Source organism: Bombus pascuorum, chromosome 16 (assembly GCF_905332965.1).
Source record: "Bombus pascuorum chromosome 16, iyBomPasc1.1, whole genome shotgun sequence".
In the NCBI taxonomy this organism is placed as follows: domain Eukaryota; kingdom Metazoa; phylum Arthropoda; class Insecta; order Hymenoptera; family Apidae; genus Bombus; species Bombus pascuorum.
The window spans coordinates 3,492,901-3,516,793 of NC_083503.1; the positions used below are offsets into that span (position 1 = coordinate 3,492,901).

Sequence of the window (23,893 nt, forward strand, 5' to 3'; positions counted from 1 at the left end):
AATGCGGTGAATGTTGGCTAGGTCGTAGATTTTTTTGTTTTTTATATATTTTTTGTATCCGCTCTGTTCGGATCTGTACGCATTTTGGCAAGCTCTAATGCATTTTCTTTCGAAAACGCGGATTCTCTCCATTAGCGATGCTGGTATGTTGTACCAGATTGGGCAACCGTATGTTATAATTGGTCTAATTAGAGCTTGGTAGCATAATGTTTTTACATTATTCTTGAGATGTTTCGAGTAAAATAGTCTCTTTGCTCTCCAGAATGCTTTATTGGCCTTGGCGAGTTGGGTTTCTATGTGTTGTTTGTAATTTAATTTGTCATCTATGTTTATGCCTAGGTACTTTACGCAGTTTTTGTGTGGTATGATTGTCTCTTCGGATGACTTTTCTTTTAATTGGAAATTTTTGCAGTGTTTTCTTTCTGCTGGGCCGATTTCGCTGGTTTTGGGTTTGAACAGTATGCTTTCGCATTTGTTTGCGTTGATTCTTAGTTTCCATGTGTGGTAGTAATCATTGATTTTGTCGAATAGTTCTTGGAGGTCTGTGTTTATTGTTTTAGTTTTGCGGCCTGTTACGTAGATGATTAGGTCGTCTGCGAAGGCTATGGAGCGTTTGTGGGTAGATTTGTTCATGTCGAACAGGTTTAATATGTCACTGTTGTATATGTTGAAGAGTAGCGGGGAGTTTACAGTTCCTTGTTGGAGTCCGTTTTTTATGGTGAATTCTTTGTTCGATGTATGGGAACCCTCGGTCATTAGGAATGTTCTGTTTGTAATCATGTCCCATATTATTTTGATTAAGTATCTCGGGAAGTTTTTTTTTATTAATTTATAAATGAGGCCTGTGATCCAGACTGTGTCGAAGGCTTTTTCGAGATTTATTAAGCAGGCGGCTACTCGTTGTTTTGCGTTTAGTACCCAGCAGATGTCTGACGTGAGTTTGTTTGTCGCGCGTAGTGTGGAGTGTTTGTGTCGGAAGCCAAATTGGTTTTCTGGTATAATGTTTTTTTTTTTGCAGAATGTAGTTAGGGGGTTATTGATGACTACTTCAAATACTTTGCTTATGTTGGGGAGGAGACTTATTGGTCGTAGGTTTGTGAGTGATGAGCCGTCTTTATTTTTTTTTGTGATTGCTATTATTTTGGCTTTTTTCCACTTTTTCGGGAAGTATGCGTTGTTTAGCGCATTGTTGAATATTACTGTGTAGTACCATTTTATTTTGTTTGGTAGGTGCTTAAGTGAGATGTTCGGGATGCCGTCGAAGCCGGAGGATTTTTTATTATTTAGCTTGGCGAAGATTTTGTTTAGTTGGTTATAATTTGTAAAGTAATTTATTTCTGTTTCTGGTTGTTTGGGATTGTCTGAGGTGTTTTCGTTTGAGAACGTGCAGACTGTTTTGTTTAACGTTATGTCTTGTTCTATTTCGTTTTTGAGTTTGTTCGTTTCTGCGATGATGATTCTGTTTAATTCTTCTCGGCCCATGTGTTCGTTTTGGGTGTGTGTTTTGGAGAAGTGGGTGCCTATGATGTCTAGTTTTTCTGTTGTTTTAGTTATTATGAAGTTATTCTCGGTGTCTTTGCTGGTGTTGTGTATCTCTATACCTGCTTCTTGGATGAGGGGAGCTTTCTCTGGAGGCAATTTGAGCGGAGTGCTGGGGTTTTGTTCTTTCGGTCTGAAGATTTGATTTATTTGTGGGAACATGTTGGCTGAGTCGTTTTTGGAGATATTTTTTATTTTGTTTGTCCAGTAGAGGTTTATAGAGTTTGCGAATTCTTGTTTCTGTTGTAATTTTATTTTGTGTAGTAGGTATTTTAGGTATTCTAATTCCTCTCTTTTGTCGTAAGAGTAGTTGTGTTTTATATTGTTTATTTTGGAGAGTATGTAGCTTTTGTCTCGTTGTAGTTCTTTTATTTTGTTGTTGATATATGGATCGCAAGAGTTTTTTTGTTTGAAGGTTGGGACGGATTTTTGGAGTGCGCTTTGTATGTGTTTTTCGATTTCGTCTATGTATGTGTCGATTTGTCTGTTTGTTAGGTTGACGTTGTTGTAGATATTTAGGTCGCATTTCTGTTCGAGTAGTTTTTGGAATTTTTTCCAGTTTGTCTTTTTGTAGTTGTACTTGGGGGTTTCGGTTTGTGTTTCAAGTGTTAGGTAGTCGGATGTGTTTTTGTTTATCTGTAAGAGTATGGCTTTATGGTCGCTGTCGTAGTCTAGGGTTTTGAGCGTGTTATTTGGTCGTAAGTTTTGGATATTTAGTCGTGCATCTGTTAGGCATATGTCGAGGTATGAGCCTCCTTTTAGGTAGGAGGGTAGCTCGGAGCTGTAAAGGTTTGTTTTGTAGTGTATGCTTTTATTGTCTAGCCAATTTCTGATGAAGTTTCCTCTCGTATTGTTTAGTGGGTTTTTCCAGCTTGTGTGTTTTGTGTTAAGGTCGCCGGCTATTATGTGGAAGTTTTCTTGTTTGTCGAGCTGTAAAAGTTCGAAGAGGTTATTGAATTCGTCGTTAAATTCTTTTTCGTTTCCGTAGGTTGCGTAGGCTGCAGTGATGAGTAAGTTTTCCTTTTTGTTTATTTTTATTTTTATGGTTGTCGTCTCCAGGGTTTTAAAACTTGTTATTTTGTCGTTTTGGAGTTCTTTGAATTTCAGGGGGTTTTTTATGAGGATTGCCGTTCCTCCTCCTTGGATAGCGTTTGGTCTGTCGTGTCTTATTATGGAGTAGTTTTTGAAGGATACTTTGTGTCTTTTGTTCAGTTTTGTTTCTGAGATGAGTACGATGTCGGGGGTTTCTTTGTTTATTAGGGTTAGCATACTGTATCTTTTTTGGTTTGAGATTAGAGAGTTTGCATTTATTGCAATTATTTTCAGGTGTTTTAAATCTAATTTGGATGTTTTATGCTGTGTTTGTTGGTTTGGTGTGTTTTGGCTAATTGTCGACTGCGATATCTAAGGAGTTGAAGATGGTGTTGAACCTGTCTTCGTGCGATGATATTGCATTTTTTAATTCGTTGAGTTGTATTTGTTGTTGATTTAGTGCTTGGATGATACATTTTTTAAAATCTTCGAAAGCGTTTAATATTATTTGTTGAGGGATGATCTCGGTTGTAATTGGGATTTGGTTTGCCCGCGAATCTAGTTTTGGGTTTATTGTGTGAGGGGGGTTTTCGATTTCCTGCTTTGGTCTTGCTTGTTGTTTCACTGCGTCCGAGAACTTTAGTTCTGGGGTGTATTTTCGGCTTATCTGTTCTAGTCGTTTGATTTTTGTTTCTTTGTCTTTTTTAATTTTTTCTGAAAGTTTTTGGCGCAGCTCTATGATTTTGGGGCACCCTTTGTATGACGCGGGGTGTCCGTAGCTTTTGCAGTTGACGCAGAATATTTTATCCTTTGTGATTGTATCGTCTTTTTTTATTTTGCACTCGCCTGGGCCATGGGGCTCGGTGCATTTTACACAGCGGTAGATTAGGTTGCAGTTTTGTGCTGTGTGGCCTAATCGTTGGCATTTGTTGCATTGGGTAATGTCATTTTTTCTTATTTTTTCCCACGTTATTTTGTAGTAGCTTAGTCTATTTATTTTTTGTAATTTCACGACGTTGCTATTGGGGGATACCTGTACTATGTATATTGGGAGCAGTCTGTTACTTTCCCTTGACTTTCTTGTCGAGAAGCGCGATACTTTCGTAAACTGTATGTCGTCTATTTTTAATGCTTGTAAGTCTTCTAGTATTTCTGTCTCTGTGAGGTTAATGTCTAGTCCTTTTAATAGGAACGTGTGTTGTTTTTGTGCTTTTGGTGTGTATGTGTAGAACGTTGTGTTTGTTGTTATCAGTAATTCTTTTGCTTTAATGTAGTCGCTTAGATTATGTAGGTATAGAGCGTGTTTGTTCGCGTGTATTCTGTTAATGTGAAAGTTTCTGATTTTGAGAGCGTCTTGTAAGAGAGCAATGGTGTCTTTTGGGTCTTGATGAGTTATGTTGATTGGCGGGGGCCTGTTACCTTTTGTGGGTGAGGGGGCGTCCTGTTGTTCCTCTGTGGGGTGGTTGGTGGGCTGTTCCTGTTGTGCTTGTTCCATCGGTGTCTTTGTCGGTGGGGGTTGCTCTTTTGGTTTGATCCGATGAGTGTGTTGATTTTGTGGTGTCGGTGGCCTCCTAGGTGGGGCGAGGGGGCTGTTTGTTCGTGTGTCGTTTGATTTTTCTTGGGTGTGTGGTGTTCCCACTGTGGACGTAGTCCTCCTTTTTTGCTTTGATTCGCATTTCATTGTTCTTCCTTCTTATGGCTTCCACGATCGCATTTTGTATTGTTGATTCTTTTGTTGACGTTGCTTGAGTGTGAATCTGTTGTTGTGGTAAGGTGGTTTCCTGTGTTTGTAACACTTCAAATCTGTTTTTTGTTGGTATCACTGGTGAGGGAGGGCTTCTTGTAGTTTTCATGGTTTTGCTTTCTTTGACGGTGGGATCTTGTGTATTGTTTTCTTCTTGGATTAGAACGAGATCTTCTTCTGTGTTTTCCGGGTTGTCTGGTAGTCTTTTGGACCTTCCCACTAGTTTTGGTTGTGGGTTGAGTTTCCGCGTTTTTTGCGCGGAAAGTCTTATGCTAATGTTGTTTTCTTTGTCCGTTTTTGGCGAGATTGCTTTTCTTTTACTCGTTTTTTTTGTTGGGATTACGGAGGGTTCCGTTTTTTTGCTTTCTGCTTCATTATCGATGTCGCCTATTTTTTTATTTATTTTGTTGTTATTTTTTTTTCCCTATTTATAGCGATGGTGTCACTAATCAATTTTCCACTTTCTGTCACTTTTTTATTTTTTTTTCACTTAGACTTTCTCTACGCGAAAGATTGTCTAGTTGGCGCGCGCAGTGTACGGGTCTGGGTCAGCTGTCCCTTTTTTTTTTTTAGGGCTGAGAGGTCCGTTTGGCTCGGAGGTTCGCAGTCGACTCGACGAGAACGAGTGCACCCAACGCGGTTTGAGCGTTGGCCGAAGTAACCTTTTTTATTACTGAATATATATTAACAAAAATATATAAAAATATAATACTATTTATATTATATAAATTGTGTATGTGCATCCAAATGTGTAAAATATTACATAACTTTAAAAAAAAAAAAAAAAAAAAAAAAAACTGGGCTATAGGGTTCCGTCATGTAGGTACGCGTGTACTTGGAAAATAACGAGAGTCAGACGGACGAAATTGATTTTCTCGAAAACCGAACCTTCTATCAAAAATTACTCTACATTTTCGACTTGTTTTTGCATGAGGAATCAGCCCTTTCTGGCTTGTACTACAATTTTCGGTACATTCTGTATACCGGCTGAGGCCCGACAGATGATGTACAACCGAGTAGCGGGCGATTCTACATTAAAAAATAAGTCGGAAGTATATAATAAAATTTTTTCATATGACGTTTTATTTTTGACAAAATCGAGTTTGCAAATTTGACAACAATATTTAAGCGGCTAATTTCGAACTGTACAAGAATAAATAATCGATAGGAGTTTAAACTACATGTAAAAATAAGTTAAAGGCGTAGAATAAAATTTTATCGCAAGATGCCTTATTTTCGAGAAAAATGAATTTGGAAATGTATCACGCGCGTATATCAAACCAGTTCTTAACTAAACATGTTCAAATTTTATTTTCTTGAAAATAAGACCTTAAATGGAAAAATTTTGTAAACACAAAATTTAAGAACCTTTATGATTATGGAATAGTTTCACTACTTACATTATAAATACATAATATAATATAATATATTTATAAATAATAAATATAATATAATATAATAAATATGATATTATTTAGTATTACAGGTAATTGTTTTATCATAGAATTTAATTATTGTGTAGGTGGTATTTATCATGACCGATAATACAACATTGGAAGACTTGCTAAAGTTACAATTGCACAAATATGAAGAAGAAGTTAAAAATATTGTTGCTAAATCAGTAAAGGAAATGGCAATGGAAAAGGTGCTAAAAGAACTTAATGACACTTGGAGTACGCTCGAATTTGGGAAAGAGATACACGAACGTACGAAATTAAATATTCTTAAAATCGATGAGGAAACTATTGAAATCCTTGAGGACAATCAGGTATCAAGATATTTCTTCGTCAAAGAAATAAAATAATAAAGTACACAATACAAAATATATACACAATAAACTAAATACAAAAAATTATGAACTTTTTTTCTATTTTTTTATTTGTTATCTTGTAAAATTTCTCTAGTTACAGTTTTCTTGTCACTGTCGTTATTGTTATATTCAATTTATTAAGACTTTCTGCGTTAATAATAAGTGTCTATAGTATGTTATAACTTTTCTCAGCATCGTGTAGAGAGATTAAATTCCATTATACATATAAATTTTAATTTTATACAATTTTTTTATAAAAATTAAAATTCATCCAATGTTAGTAAGTATCTAATTTATAAATTATATGTACCGATTTACTTTTTATTACATTGATCTCTACAGCGTGATTTAACTACTTCTATATTAATGCCATTTCGTTTTGTTTTACTTTAGTATCCTCAGAAATTCCTCTTCGCCATTTTTTTAATTTTATTATTTTTACTTCCCTATTTAATTCGCTTATTTTCCAATAATTTAATATTTGCTTATGTTGACTTATTTAACTTATGACAACGTGCTATATCGCTTTCTTATTGCTTTATAATAGGTGCAACTGCAAAACATGTTAGGTTCGAAATTCGTTGGATATTTTCTTGGTGAAATTCTTGACTGGCAGAGAAAATTAAGTACTGCAGATGCAGTGATTAATGCATGGTTCGAAGTTCAACGAGCTTGGGGTTATCTCGAAAGCATTTTCATTGGCTCTGAAGACATTAGGAACCAACTTCCAGAAGAAACCAAGCGGTTTGAAAAAATTGACAAAGAGTTCAAAGTATGTACTTCTATTAACTGTTTCTTAACATCTTCCGTAATTTTCTTTGATAATTTCATTCGTAATACGAAAAAATCTTTCTTTTCAAAAAAATATATTTAGGTATCTTTTATAAATGTTTTCACACAATAAATACATTTCTCCGCATTTTTTAAAGCATGTTCGTTAATTATACACAAAAAGGCACGGATCTCAATGACCTTGAAATATGTTGTCAAGGTATTGGCAGAAGCTTCCATATTTTATATGGAACATTTTTATATGGTACAACCTAACCTAACTCGTACCTGAACCTAACTCATTAAGGAGAGAGATAGCCATAATATTATGGAAATAAAAAGGAAAAATGAATGGGTTACGAGTTGGGTTGAAAATTTACGTCGAATGTTTGATGAGGATCTGTACGAAGTTGAAAAATAACAGAAAGGAAATTTAGGTCCCAAAGATGAACTTTGCAAATGCATTAGTAAATGAATTTAATGCAACAGAAGAACAAACAATTTTATAGAAACGATACATTCACGAAAGCGATGTTGAATCAGAAACAACCACGAGCATTATGTTATAGAGCAATGAAACCATAAACTCTAATAATTCTTCGCGTTAAAGTTTATTTTTATTTAAAGATTCCACAAAGCTTTTCTGTATGTATAATATTATTATGTATATCTAATATTATTAATAATATTAATATAATTAACATTATACTATACATAGATAATAAGCTTTCAATCAAACGCAATAATACCAAGCTAATTAAAAATAGTAATTATATAGAAAAGAGTTCACCGATTGTGATGATCGTGAAATATGTTGTCAAGGCTTCAGTTTCCAAGATATTCGCCAAATTCTTGAATACAATTTAGGCGGACGTATTTTTATATAGTCCAAGCTAAACTTAACTCATCTATGAAAAATGTAACCATTTTTAATATTGTGTATTAGTAGAAAAGAAAAATGTGTGGGTTACAGGTTGGGACAGAGTATCATCCGACCGGCGATGCTGGTTTGAAATAATTTTAATTAATAATCAGAGTCATTAGATAAGTATACATGTATAACCATATAACAAAAGAAAAAACAACAGTTATCAATTCAGTGCTCACGTTTTTGATTAATTTTCTAATACACTCTTCCTGAAGATAAAAATTTTCTAATCCAATTTTCAATGTTTTCTTTATTTCCAATTTTCGAATTTCCTTCATTTCAATTGTACTGCAAAACACAGTCCATCTTTTCTATAAATATAAATTACCTAATTACATTACAATTAAATTATAATACATGTATACATTATCTAAGTATGCCACACTTTTATTGAATTAAACATTTGTTTAAAGAAATTAATACATTAAATAATATCTTTTCAAACATTTGAGAACGTTGTAACATAATATAACGATACGTGTAACAATTTTTAAGGAACTGCTGAAGGAAATGTTGAGCAATTTGAATATCATCAAAGCAACCAACCGACCTAAACTTTTAGAGAAACTAGAAGAGCTGCAAGTGCAACTAAATTTCTGCGAGAAAGCGTTAGCCGATTACTTGGAAACGAAGAGATTAATATACCCAAGGTTTTATTTCATCTCCGCAGCAGATTTACTTGATATTTTAAGCAATGGTTAGAAAACATCTATAGCTAAAAATAATTCTTATTGCCTTTTCCTGCGAAAAAAAAGGAACGATGGGAAAGTGATCCGTTTTTCGCTCATATTCGCTTCCTCGATCTTGAAACTGAATTTGCTACCAAAATGATAATGCATGATGAGATATAAGTCACATCAAATTTTCAAGTTGAGGCATTAATTAATTCCCGAGGCATTAGGCGTCCAACATGCTCGTACTCATCAATGTGTGCTTCGGTATGTGGTCCTTTATTTCTTTATTCGGACCAGATAATTCAAAAAATCAGTCTCAGGCGTTTTGCTGACTGCTGATAGTGAATTTGAACTTAGATTCTCAAAAGTGACAGTGACAATCTAAATAGTATGTATCAATTCGTTTAAGTTTAAACAGATACATTTTTCTTATTATGTAAAATAACTGTTCAATCGCCATTTGAATTTAGATTTTCAAAATTAACAATCTAAAATCAATATTTATCAATTTTAGAATCAATTCTCAAATTTAGATGGATACATTATTTCCACATGTGTAATAACTGCTGAATTACTATTTGAATTTTGTTATTTTTTTTTTTTTTTTTTTTTTGATCCCAGGGTGGTAGAAACTGCAAAATATTTTTGGAATTTGAGAAAAGAAGTAGAGGAAGATGATAACAAGAGCAACTAGGACGGACGCGTCGACTGAGAAGAAATGACAAACTATTGGCTGTTGCATCTACGTTATGACACTTGCATGGTTCCTTGGATATAGTCAAAATCATGGGATACATGCATCCACATAATATATGTAACGTATCTATCATCATCATTTGCAGTAAATAGGACAAAAAAATACAAGACACAAATGCTACTTTAAATATATCGTACACTGGACTGAATCAAACATTTTGAATTTTGAAGATACAAACACAAATTGTCAACAGTTAGCAATATTTCCAAGAACAACTGTTTGCATTATTCGATTAACGTGAAAGTTCGCACCCCGGAGTGTGCAAACTGACGCGTTGATGAGTATAAGATCATAAGCTGTTATATGGTACGAAATTCAGTTGCAAAATCGAGGGAGCAAAATATATATTTAATATGTTAGATTGAAGCGTATAATATGTTCTATCTAACTCAGGACGCTTAACTGCCTAAAAAGATACGATTGTTAGGAAAGAAATGTTTGAGACAAAAGCTGTTTGGTATAGGAGAACACGTACTGTACTTTTATCTGTTTGATCTTGCGATTACGTTGAAACGTCCTGTAGGGATGACATTAAAATTTTCAAATGAATTGCTTCATCATTGATTACATATTCTTGTATTTAACATTCAGACGTTTCCAAATTTAAAAAAAAAAAAAAAAGAAAAAGACTGACTGACTGTTCTAAAAACATTAAAAAATTGCGAAACTGTGTTTTGACAATGCCATATCAGTGGTAGAACTATAGTAGAATTATATATATTACAGGGTGCGCCGTTAGAATTCGGACAGAATTCAATTTGTAGTTCCCACCATATTAGAATTCAGATGTTTGTGCTGATTGACTCTGAAGTTAGTTAAATATGTCAATAAGTCTTCTATAACCTCAAAATGACAGAACTCGTTAAGCAAAACCCGGAATACGATAGAAGAGCGGCGATTATAGAAAGTCTTCGCGCCGGGTGGATGCCAAAGTGAATCGGAGGAACGACCGTTGGCTGGCCCACAATCTCGAAGATGTTCCTGTTGTGGGCAAAACCAAATTTCCAGCAAGTGTTCACGTTTTGAGCGTTGTCTCAAGTGAGGGCGACGTCATGCCTCCGCACTTCTTCCAAAAAGGCGAAAGAATCACAAAGGAGGTTTATTTGGAGGTCCTGAAGACAGTAATAAAGCCGTGGATGGAAATTACGGCTTCTGGAAGGCCGTATTTATTTCAACAAGATGGCGCACCTGCTCACACAAGTCATCTTGTTCAAAATTGGCTCTCTGACAATGTGGACATGTTTTGGTCGAAAGATTTCTGGCCTCCTAACAGTCCCGACCTAAACCCATTGGACTATTACGTGTGGGGCGTTATCGAGAGACAAACTAATAAATGCAGGCACCCCAACGTCAACTCCCTACGAGCTGCTATCGAGTCAGAATTCGCGACAATTAAACGCGACCAGTTGAAGTCAGCGTGCTCGCGCTTTAGAGCAAGAATAGAGCAGGTCATAGAGGCAGAGGGTGGTTACATAGAATAAAAGTTCTCAGCAAGGACCCTTTAAATGAGATATAACAACATTTTCATGTGTTTTTGTGTATTGACTTAAATAAACAACTTTCTGCACAAAACTTCTTTTGTCCGGATTCTAACGGCGCACCCTGTATATTACATTATAATTATAAATTTTCACAATTATAAATAGAATTATAATTACAAATAAATGTATATTATAATTATGGCAGAATTATGGAAAACATCTTTATCTATCCCCATGGTATACATTGGGTAATGTTAATACCGGTGGCACATCAAATGTTAAAATTCGTATTTCGATAGCGGATTTTGCAAAGGACGTGAGTTTAAAGTGTTTTGAAAATGTCTGAATGTTAATTACAAGAATATGTAATAAAAAATAGCGGTGTTTATTTAAGAATTGTAACCTTCAGGATGTTTCAAGGCCATTACAAGGTCAAATAGATGAAAGCACAGTATGTTCCCGTTGATACGATACAGCTTTCGTCTGAAGCATTTCTTTGTATCATTCGTATTTTTCCAGGTATCTGGGCGGTCCTAGTTAAACAAAACATACTGCAGAACAACGTTAGTAACATAATAATATTTGATTTAAGTAAAGCACTTTTGTAAACAATTATTTTATGAACTTAATACTGAATTTGAAATTTGTTGAATACATTACTTCTCCTTAGGAAACAATCCTGAATTGGTCTGTAGACATCTATCAAAGCTGTATGATTCTATTGCAAAATTACATTGGAAAATGGATGGTGGGAAACCAACGAAGCAGGCGAGAGTTATGATAGCCAAAGACGGTGAGGAAATGGCTATTCATGGGACTTGCGATTGCAGTGGAAAGGTACTTTCTGGTAATAAATATAAAGATAGGCTTTCGACCCTTCGTTTGCAACCTTATTTTTAACAACGTCGTCTACATATTGAGTCGTTTAAGACCATACAGTTTTTTAAGGATATTTTTAGGTTTTAAAAAACCCTCCAAAATTCTTAGATAAAACTGCTGTTGAAGGAACCTACCTCCTTCAATTTCATATATGTTATCAAGCTCCTATCTTGTTTAAAAGGTTTTTGCCATCGCTCGTTGATTACTAATGCTAGAACTACCACACCAGTTAAAATAACTGGTTTTACAATTTTATTTTAAAATTCCTAATCATGTTACATTTCTTTTCCGCAATGATGTAATGACTTTTACAGCTATAACTAAAGAAAACATATAATGAATTGTATTTTATTTTTTAATTATTCAAAACCAAAATAACTTTTTTTCGTGGCTACTTATACAAAGTCATAATGACTGAATGTGTAAAAGGATCCTATAATCCTAATTCCTATATCATTCCATACGATGATTTCAATCATCAAGAAAATTCCGTGTCGATCGGTGATGTTAAGAAGTGACGAAATACTTAAATAATAATAATAATATTAAATATCCAAAGAAACTTAATAAGTTAAGAAGTTACACAAAGTAAATGTTGGATCTGTAATTGCTTTATTCCATACGAATCGTGGTTAGATTAGCGAACTGAACCAAACTCTAACCTAAAATCAGGCGTTAAATGAATATAAATGTTTACATTAATATAAAAGGTCCAATTGAAGAATTTATTACTATCTCTTACTCTATTACTATCTCTTCAAATCTCTTACGTTGCTTATCTCAATTTTATCGGCCGCAAAATGTAACCCGCAGATGCGGAAACAACAGACGGTAAAACAGTGCACAATATGTATATGTTACCGACAAAGTCGGCATATGGGAAGATATTAGGGTTTACTCAGAAAACTTAACACTCGTTGTAACATACAAACCTGACATGCATCACGGATATCGCTAGAGCTGGGATAGAACGATCGTTTGTAACTACCGGCACTGTCTTCGTCGTCTAGTCGTGCGTGATAACCAAACGCAAATACGCTTTTCGCTACTTCGAACTTGTTACCGGTAAGGATCAAGACTGACGCAAGGGTTGAGAAATAGGATGGACAAAGTGACAAGTGCAGATTGTTACCATTCCAAGTGTTCCGTGAAGGTTGCTCTGTTTAAAACGTGGAACAAGGAAGCAATCCACAGGTCGAGTCTATATGTTTTATGCGTCGCGCTTCTTTTTGATTGAGTTCCTTAGTAAAAAGATCTCAACAAGACACAAACTTGGTTTCAACGAGCAGCACAATCAAAAGATCGAACGTTCCAAGCAATCAAATATATGTGTATATATACATGTATATACATGTATAGAAATATCACGTACTGACTCGAACTTTCTACTGGCAATATGCTTTTTCACTAACACGGTTAGCAATGTGAGTCCTCCATTCCGTGGCTTAACTTCTTATTGTTTTGGATTTGAAAGAAATCTGGAAAGATTTTGAGACACCCCTTATAATCCCTAATTTGTTTAATCCCAAATGTTTAAATCTTTTTGCAATAAAAAAACGTAAAAAAATTACGAAAAATATAAAATGGATATAAATTAAAGATATGTATATACAAAAATTCATTGACTTATGGATCGCAGTACTCATTATACTCTCGTGGTATTCAAAATTGAATTATACGAAATAAATAGTATTTAGCTACTCAAAGGTAACACGCTTGTAACAGTTGTAAGATTTTTCAGATGCGAGAATCACTGGGTCTGCCATTTTCGTTTTGGAGAAATTAGGTTATTCTGTTAATAACCTAATTTTTAACTTTTAACTTTTTAACGTACAACGAGTGGTGACTAAAACCTTTAGAAGGTCACTCAGAAGGGTGAGCTCGATAACATGTATGCAAGTTAGAGTTATTGGAAGTGGGTCTTCTAAACAACAGCAACAACAGTTTTACCAAGCAAAGTAAAATTTAAAAAAGAATATGGAAGAAATTAAGTGTTACTTAAAATTACCGGTCGAAATTGGCACAGTATGCAGAGATGGATGGACCAAGTTGGATTTATGTATCCGTAGTAGAAAACTAAAATTTCTAGTTTGAAGTGTCAATAACATTGATGCAAATACTTTTATCATTTATCATAAAACATTTCATTTTCTATTATTTTTTTAGGTGGAAGTTTGGTTGAACAACGTAACAGATGCGATGAAGAGATCGGTAAGGTATCATATATCTCAGGCAGTAGCTACGTACGACGAGAAACCACGTGAACAATGGATTTTCGATCATCGAGCTCAACCCGCGCTATGCGGAACTCAAATCTGGTGGACTACTGAAGTAAACATGGCCTTTATGAGATTAGAGGAAGGTTTCGAGACTGCGTTTAAAGATTATCAGCGAAAGCAAATTAATCAGCTAAACGCGTTGATAGTACTTCTCTGTGGAGATTTGAGTGAAAGCGATAGAAGGAAGATCATGACAATCTGTACAATCGACGTGCATGCAAGGGACGTTGTAGCGAAAATGATCGCGATGAAGGCAGATCACTATTCTAGTTTTCAGTGGCAATCGCAACTCAGGCACAGGTAAACTCGACGACGATTGATTTGGTCGTATAGTGGAGCCTCTAGTATCCGAACGTTCCACTATCCAAACCTTCTATTATCAGGACATTATATTTTCCTGCCTATGTCCTCTACGATCACACAAACAAACAAATTGACTTGAAGTGTATCTGTAGTTATGTCCTTCCTTAATCTCATTTCATTCGCATATTACCATGGTATAAAGTCGACATTATACGTGTCAATATAATTTATGTGTCATGACATCGTACTACTAAATTGTAACATTAACGATAACGTAAAAACTGCAAAAATCGCAAGATTGTATCGCACGTTGAGAGATCTACGATGGGTGGAATTAACAAACAAGAACATGCAATTGAGAATTATTCAGGTTTCTTTGCGACTAAACTTCAATGAAGCCAGAAAATGAAGATGTGGATATTGCTGTACATCAGTGACGTCTACGAATCAGAAAAATAGCAATGCCAATATGAGTAGCTTAAGCTATGCGAGAAACCTTAGAAATTTAATCAGCAATTAAATGGAGATCCAAATTTCTGGGTCCAAAAAGAAAGTAGTGCAAAATGAAAATTACAAAATGAAAATTGCATTGCCAAGGAATAGAAACTTCTTCTAGACCATCTTTTTGTTAAGCAGACTGTGAGGAACTATAATCTTTCTATAAAAGGACCTAACTGATTCTTTGCAAAATATGTACAATGTGTACCATGCTGAAATTACAATGAATTATCACTATATTATATTATTGAAAATAGTACAATGAAACAGGCTTGCTTTGAGAAGCATTGACAAGAATCGGCTTTTGGTCGTAAAATTGGTAGAAATGGCATCACAGCGTTATTTTGCTCAAATGTAACTGGATGCCATCGGCTCTCCTTATTAGCTCAGTGTTACGGTAGAGAAAGGTAAACATCACATAAACGAGAAAGATATGGGGTCCATAAATAATTTTGAAATAATTTATTTGTATTATATCTTACTCTTCGTAATTGTCATTGCATTATTCTTTTCGAAAAACACTACAACACTCGTAAACACGTCCATTTGAGAAAAAATGTTTTCCATCGCGTAATAGCCCCCTCAGAATCAAACAACTTTGTTTCAAACGTTTCTCTGTATCTCAAAAACTGAAAGAGTTATTTAGCTGGCTCAGTCTTTGTGATTCACCCTGAATGGTATAATAATTATGAGAATATGAGAATAGCCATGTCTCCCTATTGTTTAGATACTAGAGGTTTCACTGTATAAATAAAGCAGTTGATTATGAACTATATGTTTAAAATTTCATAAATATGCTAAATAAAATATTAAATGGCACGAATTGGATGAACAATGGAATAAATTGAATAACATAAAAATTATACGTAATTGCATATTCAATTTCATAATTCTTTTATCAAATTTGTTTAGTTACTGTTTACAGATTATTTTACTTTTGTGATATTTTTAGAAACTATTGCTTGGAAAATTTGTCTGTTATGTAGCTCATCTTTAAAGACAAAGTCATTATCGCCTCGATTTATCTCTTGTTCTTTACTCAACTATTTATCAACATTTTATTAACTTCTTTTGTTCCACTTCAAATGACCGAACAACTTACAGATGGGACGACAAAGTTGGTGATTGTTTCGCTGATATTTGTGATGCTTCCTTCAAATACGATTACGAATATTTGGGAAATGTTCCACGGCTGGTGATAACACCATTAACCGATCGATGTTACATCACTTTAACACAATCTTTGCATCTTATAATGGGTGGAGCACCAGCTGGCCCAGCTGGAACTGGCAAGACAGAAACCACAAAAGATTTAGGGAGAGCATTGGGCCAAATGGTTTATGTGTTTAACTGTTCCGAACAAATGGATTATAAGGTAAACTCATAGTTATTTTATGGATAGATCTTTAATATTAAACTTCCACGTTGAAATTAGAATTTACACAACTTTTGGAACGTGGAGATCTATTTTTATAACAAACATATTAGTTTTATTTTGTACTTTTGTTTTATAATTCTATTTTATAATTTTGATTTTACGTAAAGTTTATACCAGTCATTTTACAATAGTCATTTTTGGAAATTCTACTGTAGTTCGTATGGAGCAAGTAAATTTTATATATCTAAAGTTAAATAATTATTTTGCAATAAAAATTAAATAAAATGTATTAATGAATAAGCAGCTTAATAGTAAGAACACAAGTTACATTTTTTATTTGTTTCATTTTATCACACATTCCTTTCTCAATATATTTTTAAACTATGCAAAAAGTTTCATATGCTCCCAACTTGTACCAGAATCTTCCACTTCCTAAAAAATGTAAATCTAATTATTAATAATCATAAGTCGAATGTTACATATTATGGGAGTAATGTAGCATAACACTTTGGAAAATTGAATTTTATTTGTACTTTTTTTTGTACATAGATAGTACCAATTATTGTCTAGTTATCTGACATAACGTGTTGATTCGTGTCTCACTATAACAAACTGTAATATAAATAAACATTTTAAGTCACTGTGCATCTGAATATGAGTTACATAATGCTTGGAGTTGTTTCAGACATTCCTTCTATGAAGAGATGTATATTGGCTACAAATTAATTTCTCTACTTGACTTTCACATATTATGATACAAATGTTAAGTAACGAGCTAATATTACTTCTTGAGTATTTAAGTATTTAGTGAATTATGTTTAAGTATTTAGTAAAGCAAGTACGTTGAGTCAAGTAACTTTTCAATGTATTAATTTTGTTAATTTTACATTGCTATACGTTATGAATTTTATATATATAATTAATAATTGATTAAGTATTATATTATATATTGTATATATAGTTTTTAAATGTTTAAATTGAAATGATAAAAATATTCATGTAAATTAATGAATTATTTTATTCTTGTTTAAAACAATCAATAAAATACAATTAGAAGTAGGTAGGTAGAGGAAAATTTTGAACAATATTTCTATAAAATTACTTCATGTTTTTCTTCAAGGAATTTATTGAAAATGTAGAATAAGACACGTAACTTGACTATTACGTCCAGATATTAAGGTATATACATATATATCACAGAAGGATATTAAATACATAAATTACAAGGTTTCATAAAGATCACAAATGCCATAAACTTACTTTGGCAAATAATTTATTTTAGTACGAAATATCATAATTTTGATGGCAATTTAAAAACGAAATATCTAAATTTTTTGTAAAATTTTGGGAGAGTTTTCTATAAGAAAAGTTTGCAAAATATTAAAATTTATATCGAGCTTTTCCTAATTTTAGCAACGAACGACATATTTGTTATAAATTTAATACGACAGAATTCCATTTATTCGAACTCCCTTCATTCAGACTGGTATCATCATAATGCACGATTTATCGAATATGTTCCTGAACTCCTATTATAAATTACCCAACTCTAGACCACGCGACATGCCACTTAAATGAATAAATGCTTTTGCCTTAGTGCAGTTGAACCTCCAGTAACGCAAGATCTATTATCCGCATGTTTCAATTAACGAAACAATACCTTTTACTTGTGTTGTTTACTATTATATGTTCCTTGTGTAATTTCATACTATTGGGTTGGCAACTAAGTGAATGCGGATTTTGTCAACATCACCTAATGACTTCAGTACGAAGCTAATATTCTACAAGTTAATATCTCTTGTCTCTGATGACATCAAAGAGGAAACGTGATGTATTGAGCGTTACATGGAAAGGAAAGATACTTCAAAAGTTGGGAAAAAAGTGTGGCAGTGTTGCAAAAATTGCAAAAATGTACAGCGTTAGAAGATCTATGATTAATGACATCAAAAACAGAAAGAAGCAAGTGTGATAATTACCCAAGTGTTTCAGGAAGCAAAAAAACTTTATTAATGGATTTGAAGAATAAATACCTATTCTCTGTCTTATAGCAATGATAATAAATCAGCAATAAAGGAATCAGTATCTAGACATACAGGATGTTACAGAATATATGTGATTCTGGAGCTGATTGTACATCTGAAAACAGCAAAAGGTGCTCATACGAACGTATGATCTATCTCTAACAAATATATTGCATACCACAATCAATTGGAAATGTTGAAATACTAACATCCAGAATGAAACAAGCTTATCGGTAAATTTGGCTATCAATAACATCAGGAACCATTCAGAGTACAACTGGATCCATGGCAAGACTGTGACAAGTGACAAGTTCAAGACTTGCCTTGAAATGCGAGGTGATCATTTTGAGCATCTTTTTAAGGGTAATTAGATAACACAAAATCAGAACAAACAATTGCTTACATTTGAACAAATGTTTATATGAACCTTTTTCATTATTTTCAGGTCAATTCCTGAGACGTGTTCCACGTGTTCTGTTACACCTTGTATATTGTACAAGAAAGTTTTGAAATTTGAATAAATATCAACATTCTACGTCCTCGTACTGAGAAAAAGGAGAGTACAGCGAAAGTGACAATGAAAAGGCTTCTTTATAGTGTTTAGTATTAAAAATGTTTATAGCATTGGAAAGAGGACTAGGTGGTTTGAGGCACAAACAGAATATAATTCAACGCAGTTCAATGTAGTAACAAAATTTGAGTTACTAAAAAAGATGTAAAATCCATAGATAATTCAAAAAAGATTTCCTTTTATATTGTATCGTATTCTTTATGATTGTTCTTGTATTATTTCTTTTGAAATATAGATTAATAATAATAAAAAGAGATGCGGTCTCTATTAACTAAAAATCTCCTCATCCAAATAGTTATATGCCTCATCATTTATTCGAATACTGCACATATCACTGTATCTAAAAAATTCAGTTTAATCTTTTACGTAACAACGTATTCCAATATCAGTAGTGGCCGAATTTCAATCAAATGATGAAAAGCAAAACCCAGTTACATTTAATTCCGATTATACGAATAACAGCAAAGAAAGGAACAAGTAGCGAATTTCTATTATTATCCGACACGTCCTGTCTGTGCACCGTATCGGATAAATGAAGTTTCGCTCTGATTAACGAAACATTCGCGAAAACCTTTTCCTGGATTCACTACGTACCCCAGTTATCGTAACTTACATAAGAGGCGACCAAAGTATTTAATTTCTGTTGACTTACATGCAATTTGATAATTAAGGACATTATGAAGAGTTTTTATGACCATCACGATTTCCCAATTTGATGTCGGTATATTACCTTCTGTGGTACGCAATAGAAAACGATATATTACGGATAACTAATGACAATAGAAGGTATGAGAAACCGAATTTCTGAAATTCGTCCAATATTTACTACACAGACAATTTGATTTACGTAACTGTATGGCAATCAATTCTCAGGCTCAACCATGTATGGTAATTGAAATAGGTATTGAAACCACAGGGAATTATGTTTAGAACACATATTTAAAGATCTAAATTACCTTCTCAAATTTCAATACTGGAAAATAAAGCCATTTCAGTATCATACGTCTTCTCCGATATTACATCAATTTTTTATCAATTTCTATAAAGTAGCATAAGATAAGTTTCTATAAATTTTTATGTGATTGTGAAATTTGTATGTGATTTACCTCGTATAAATTATAGCTGAAGTACCTAAATTATTACAAATCTCGTAAATAAGATATAAAATAATAATAAAAAATAATAAAGAAGATATTAAACGATAGTTTATATCTAAAGCTATATTAATAAAATTACTTTATGTTTACAAGAGACACATTGTGTTTGCTATTGTGGTTTTGAATCTTAAGTTTCGAATTTAATATAGCATTACGTTTGCACGAACGGAAGTGAAGTCTGAAAACTCCAAATTTATCTCATGGAAACATAATACTTGTACTCCCATATTATGTGACTCATTTTATATAAAAAAGATAGTGTTCCTATATGGTACATCAGATAGTCGTTTTATTATGAATTTCCAACAATATTTTATTTTTAGTGTCCAAATCTTAGTATCTAATTGTGTTAAGTTATGCATTAAGTTTATTCGCCTCTTGGTGTTGCAGTTTTAACGATATTATAGAGACGTTACTCATGTTAGCTACAGTGAATGAACATATGACAAATAGTATGAATAAATATTGTTTATAATTGTAATTTATTATAATTATTATTATATTTATTACATTTAATAGTAAAAAGAGAACTAATATTATAAACGTTAAATAATCAAATTGTTCATGAGTGTAAAGCCAGATTACATATTAGATTACAAAGCAGTATGTCGGTACACGATATGTCGGGTTCGGGTTGGGCCTAAAAAGTTCGGGCAAATTCGGGCATGTTCGGGTTGAGCCGTAAAAATTCGAGCAGATCGAGTGGTCACGTACGTACGTACACTCAGATAGCCTCATTGCTTCGGGTAGTTTTCTTTGGGCTTTTTCGAGCCAGATCGGAAAAAGACGAACGAGCTTGGACGAGGTACCGCGATACCCATAGTCGTGATTCGATTCGAGATTGTGTTTAGAATAAAATTGATCGTATTATCTTCATAATGCAATCTTTGATAGTCAGCTTTCTTAAGCAATCAAATATCCAACAGGCAAATGCAAAATCTTTGTCTATATAGAACTTTGAAATAAGATAATTTTTCTCTGAAATAATAATATTTCTAATGGATATATTTGAAATAAATTTCGTTCGATGTAACCTGTTTTTAATTTACTTTATAGGAAGTATATAAATTTTATTCTTATTTTATGGAAATTGGAAAATGTACTCTATTAACAAATTACTTTTTTAATATTACTATATTAATTACACGCATAGAAAAGAAATAGTTACTGGATGTTTAATAGTGATTAAAATATACAGCCAATTTTAAATCCGAATGTAGAAAACCCAATTGTTCCAAATTTCGTAGCAATAACTTTGTACTTGTGGCTATGACTATACTACCCGATGTTGAGAATAATCTCTCGCTCGTAAAGTTGCAGAAACAATTGTATTTCTTACATTCAAGTTTTGTTTCTTCGAGGGAAAATTATCTTATTTCATACTTCTATACAGAGAAAGATTTTACATATGCTTTTTGAGTACTTGGTTGCCTAAAAAAACCGAGTATCAAAGATTACATTATGAACGTAATAATCAATTTCAAACACAATTTCGAATCGAATTACGGTCACGTGCATCTCAGGATTTCGCCCAAGGTTGCACGATTTCTTCCGACTTGACCCGAAAGGCTATCCGAATGTATATATGTATTATATATGTCGGGTTAGCGTTAGGGGCGTGTAATGAGTCCTCGCCGGTGTTGTTCATTGTTGTTGCACAAACGTTTATTGCACTGATATAGTTGGTACAAGATTGACAAGCGGCCGCGGTAACTAGACGCTAATGACAATGACCCTAGGTTCGATATGGCGAATCCACGGTCCACGGGATAACGAATATACTTTGCTTCGAAGTCTAAGTCGAACTCGACTTACTACTCGTGATACAAGGATAGCTTGATTAGCTCTTTGCTAAGACGTAGATTATTCACCGATCGTACAAACACACTAGGCGTATGGCTAAAGAGACTGCCAGAAAGGGAATGACTTTCCGTCACGACGACGCTGCAGAGGGAGACTATGATGGGATGTGCCTAAGGGCACGAGATCATCGGATTCGTCAAAGAAACGGAGAGTGAGGGAAATGGGCGTTGCTGTTAATTGGTTAATTTCTACATCGGCGGTTAGCAAAAGATGCTAGCCGCCTTTGAGGGAGAGTTCCTGGCGGGAAGCGTCGCACGTGAGGAAATCTGATCTCCCATATCTTTCCGCAATAGGTGACAGATTTATGGGCGGATAAAACAAAGACTGTTTGTCAATCGGAAGGACTAAGTCTTAAGATTTGTAGCGGCTCCTCAGACTATCTGAGGGTAAACTGTGAATGATGCATCGGCATCTGGCGATCATCTTACTCAAAGAATACGGTCTGTGTGTGACGAGCCGCGGGGCTGTTACAATGTTTTATTGTCAAGTGTCGGTACTGCCAATTCTTTAAAGGAAAGCTATGTAACTTCATATCTCTGTTAGGCGGAACGTTCATCCCGCGTCCGTGGTCACGCTTCGGCGACCGATGGTCGCCTCGAGCCCAAAGGCTCATTGTCACAAATTTCGAATGACTGTGTTGGATTATTTCTTAAATGTCACGGTATTGAGGTTTTCCAAGCAACTCCAACGGGGACCCGGTGTCCTTTCATCTCCGACATATATATTAGGATTTTTTAATGAAAGCTTCAGAGTAATGTGATAAACAATTATCTTTGATTAAATATATCTTACATATGTAAAACAAATGTAGCGATATTTATTTTTTATACAACTTAATAGGTACTTAGATTTAAAGTATTGTTCTATACTATTTCATATAGTAAGCTTTCTGGTGACTCTTACGTGAAGATATATTTTTTCGTTTCAAATGTTGATTGAACGTAAGTGATATTATCATTTTCTTTCAGTCCTGCGGAAACATTTACAAAGGACTTGCTCAAGTAGGGGCATGGGGTTGTTTCGATGAATTCAACAGAATTTCGGTGGAGGTACTTTCGGTGGTGGCTGTGCAAGTGAAATCAGTTTTAGACGGAGTGAAAAGCCGCAAATCAATATTTTTGTTCTTCGGAGAAGAACTGAATCTCGTTCCCACTGTTGGAATGTTCATTACTATGAATCCTGGTTATGCCGGAAGGACGGAATTGCCCGAAAATTTGAAAACTTTGTTCAGGTACATTAAATCATCTATGTTTTTATTTACATAAGACTACAATCATACCAACATTGGAACAGCAAATTACATTCCATATTAGAATATTATAATATTGTCGTTAAATACTGCATTTTATTTAAAAAAATATAATAAATTTATTATAGGGAAAATTAATATGAGTCATCACGAGAAAATGGAAAAATGCAAAATATGACGACGAAGGATGTATACATACGTTTACATGCATTTGCCATAGTCATACATATTATCATAAAAAATACTATCTTGTCTAATATAGGGTATTAATAATGAATATGCTTGGCACTAATAATATTACTGTTTCAATACCTATCTAAGATATTATTATTTTTATTGGTGTAATTAATACTATCATTTTAGAAGTGAAAAATATACATACGATTTTTTAATTTTTAGCTTCAATGAATGGAATTATTTGTTTATAATTTATTTCTTATTTTCTCACTTATTACTCTTGTGTATAACACTGAAATCAATGGATAACGCAGTTTGATAACTCAAGAATATGATAAGTTAATAACTAAAAGTACAAGTAATAGTTAAATGAAGAAGGTCAATTATCATACATGGAATAAGATTTTATATCATCTCAAAATAAAATTTTCAGTTACAATTTGATATATACATAACATTAATGTATCACATCATACATGAGTACTTCTATCACCAGCACATCAAATAGGAACATTCTTAATCTGAGATCATCTCTAAGTTTCCTTTCTCTAGTTCCTCTTATCTGGTTAAGTATCACATTCGCCTTGTTTTTCCTTCTTTTACATGCTTTACCATGCTTCCACTTACCTCTGCAGTGGTACATTTAGGCACGTAAACTCCTTGATGCTTTTTTCATCCTTGCTCTCTTTCAGTACTAATTCAATTTTTCTCTTTCTTCCTGTGTTCTTCCTGAGCTTCATCATCTTTGATTTTTCCGCATTCGCCGTTAAATGTTTATTCTT

At 33.6% G+C, this 23,893-nt stretch overlaps 1 protein-coding gene across 1 annotated transcript in view; it reads left to right on the forward strand.

Moving 5' to 3' along the window:
* Positions 1-22,950, forward strand: part of LOC132915297 (dynein beta chain, ciliary-like) — a 51,296-nt gene extending 28,346 nt beyond the window's left edge. The window contains exons 13-19 of the mRNA XM_060975103.1: positions 5,838-6,083; positions 6,673-6,897; positions 8,320-8,521; positions 11,407-11,573; positions 13,782-14,194; positions 15,800-16,070; positions 22,654-22,950. Coding sequence (XP_060831086.1) covers positions 5,838-6,083; positions 6,673-6,897; positions 8,320-8,521; positions 11,407-11,573; positions 13,782-14,194; positions 15,800-16,070; positions 22,654-22,950 — 1,821 coding nt within the window. The remainder of the gene's footprint in view (positions 1-5,837; positions 6,084-6,672; positions 6,898-8,319; positions 8,522-11,406; positions 11,574-13,781; positions 14,195-15,799; positions 16,071-22,653) is intronic.
* The last annotated feature ends 943 nt before the right edge of the window (positions 22,951-23,893 follow it).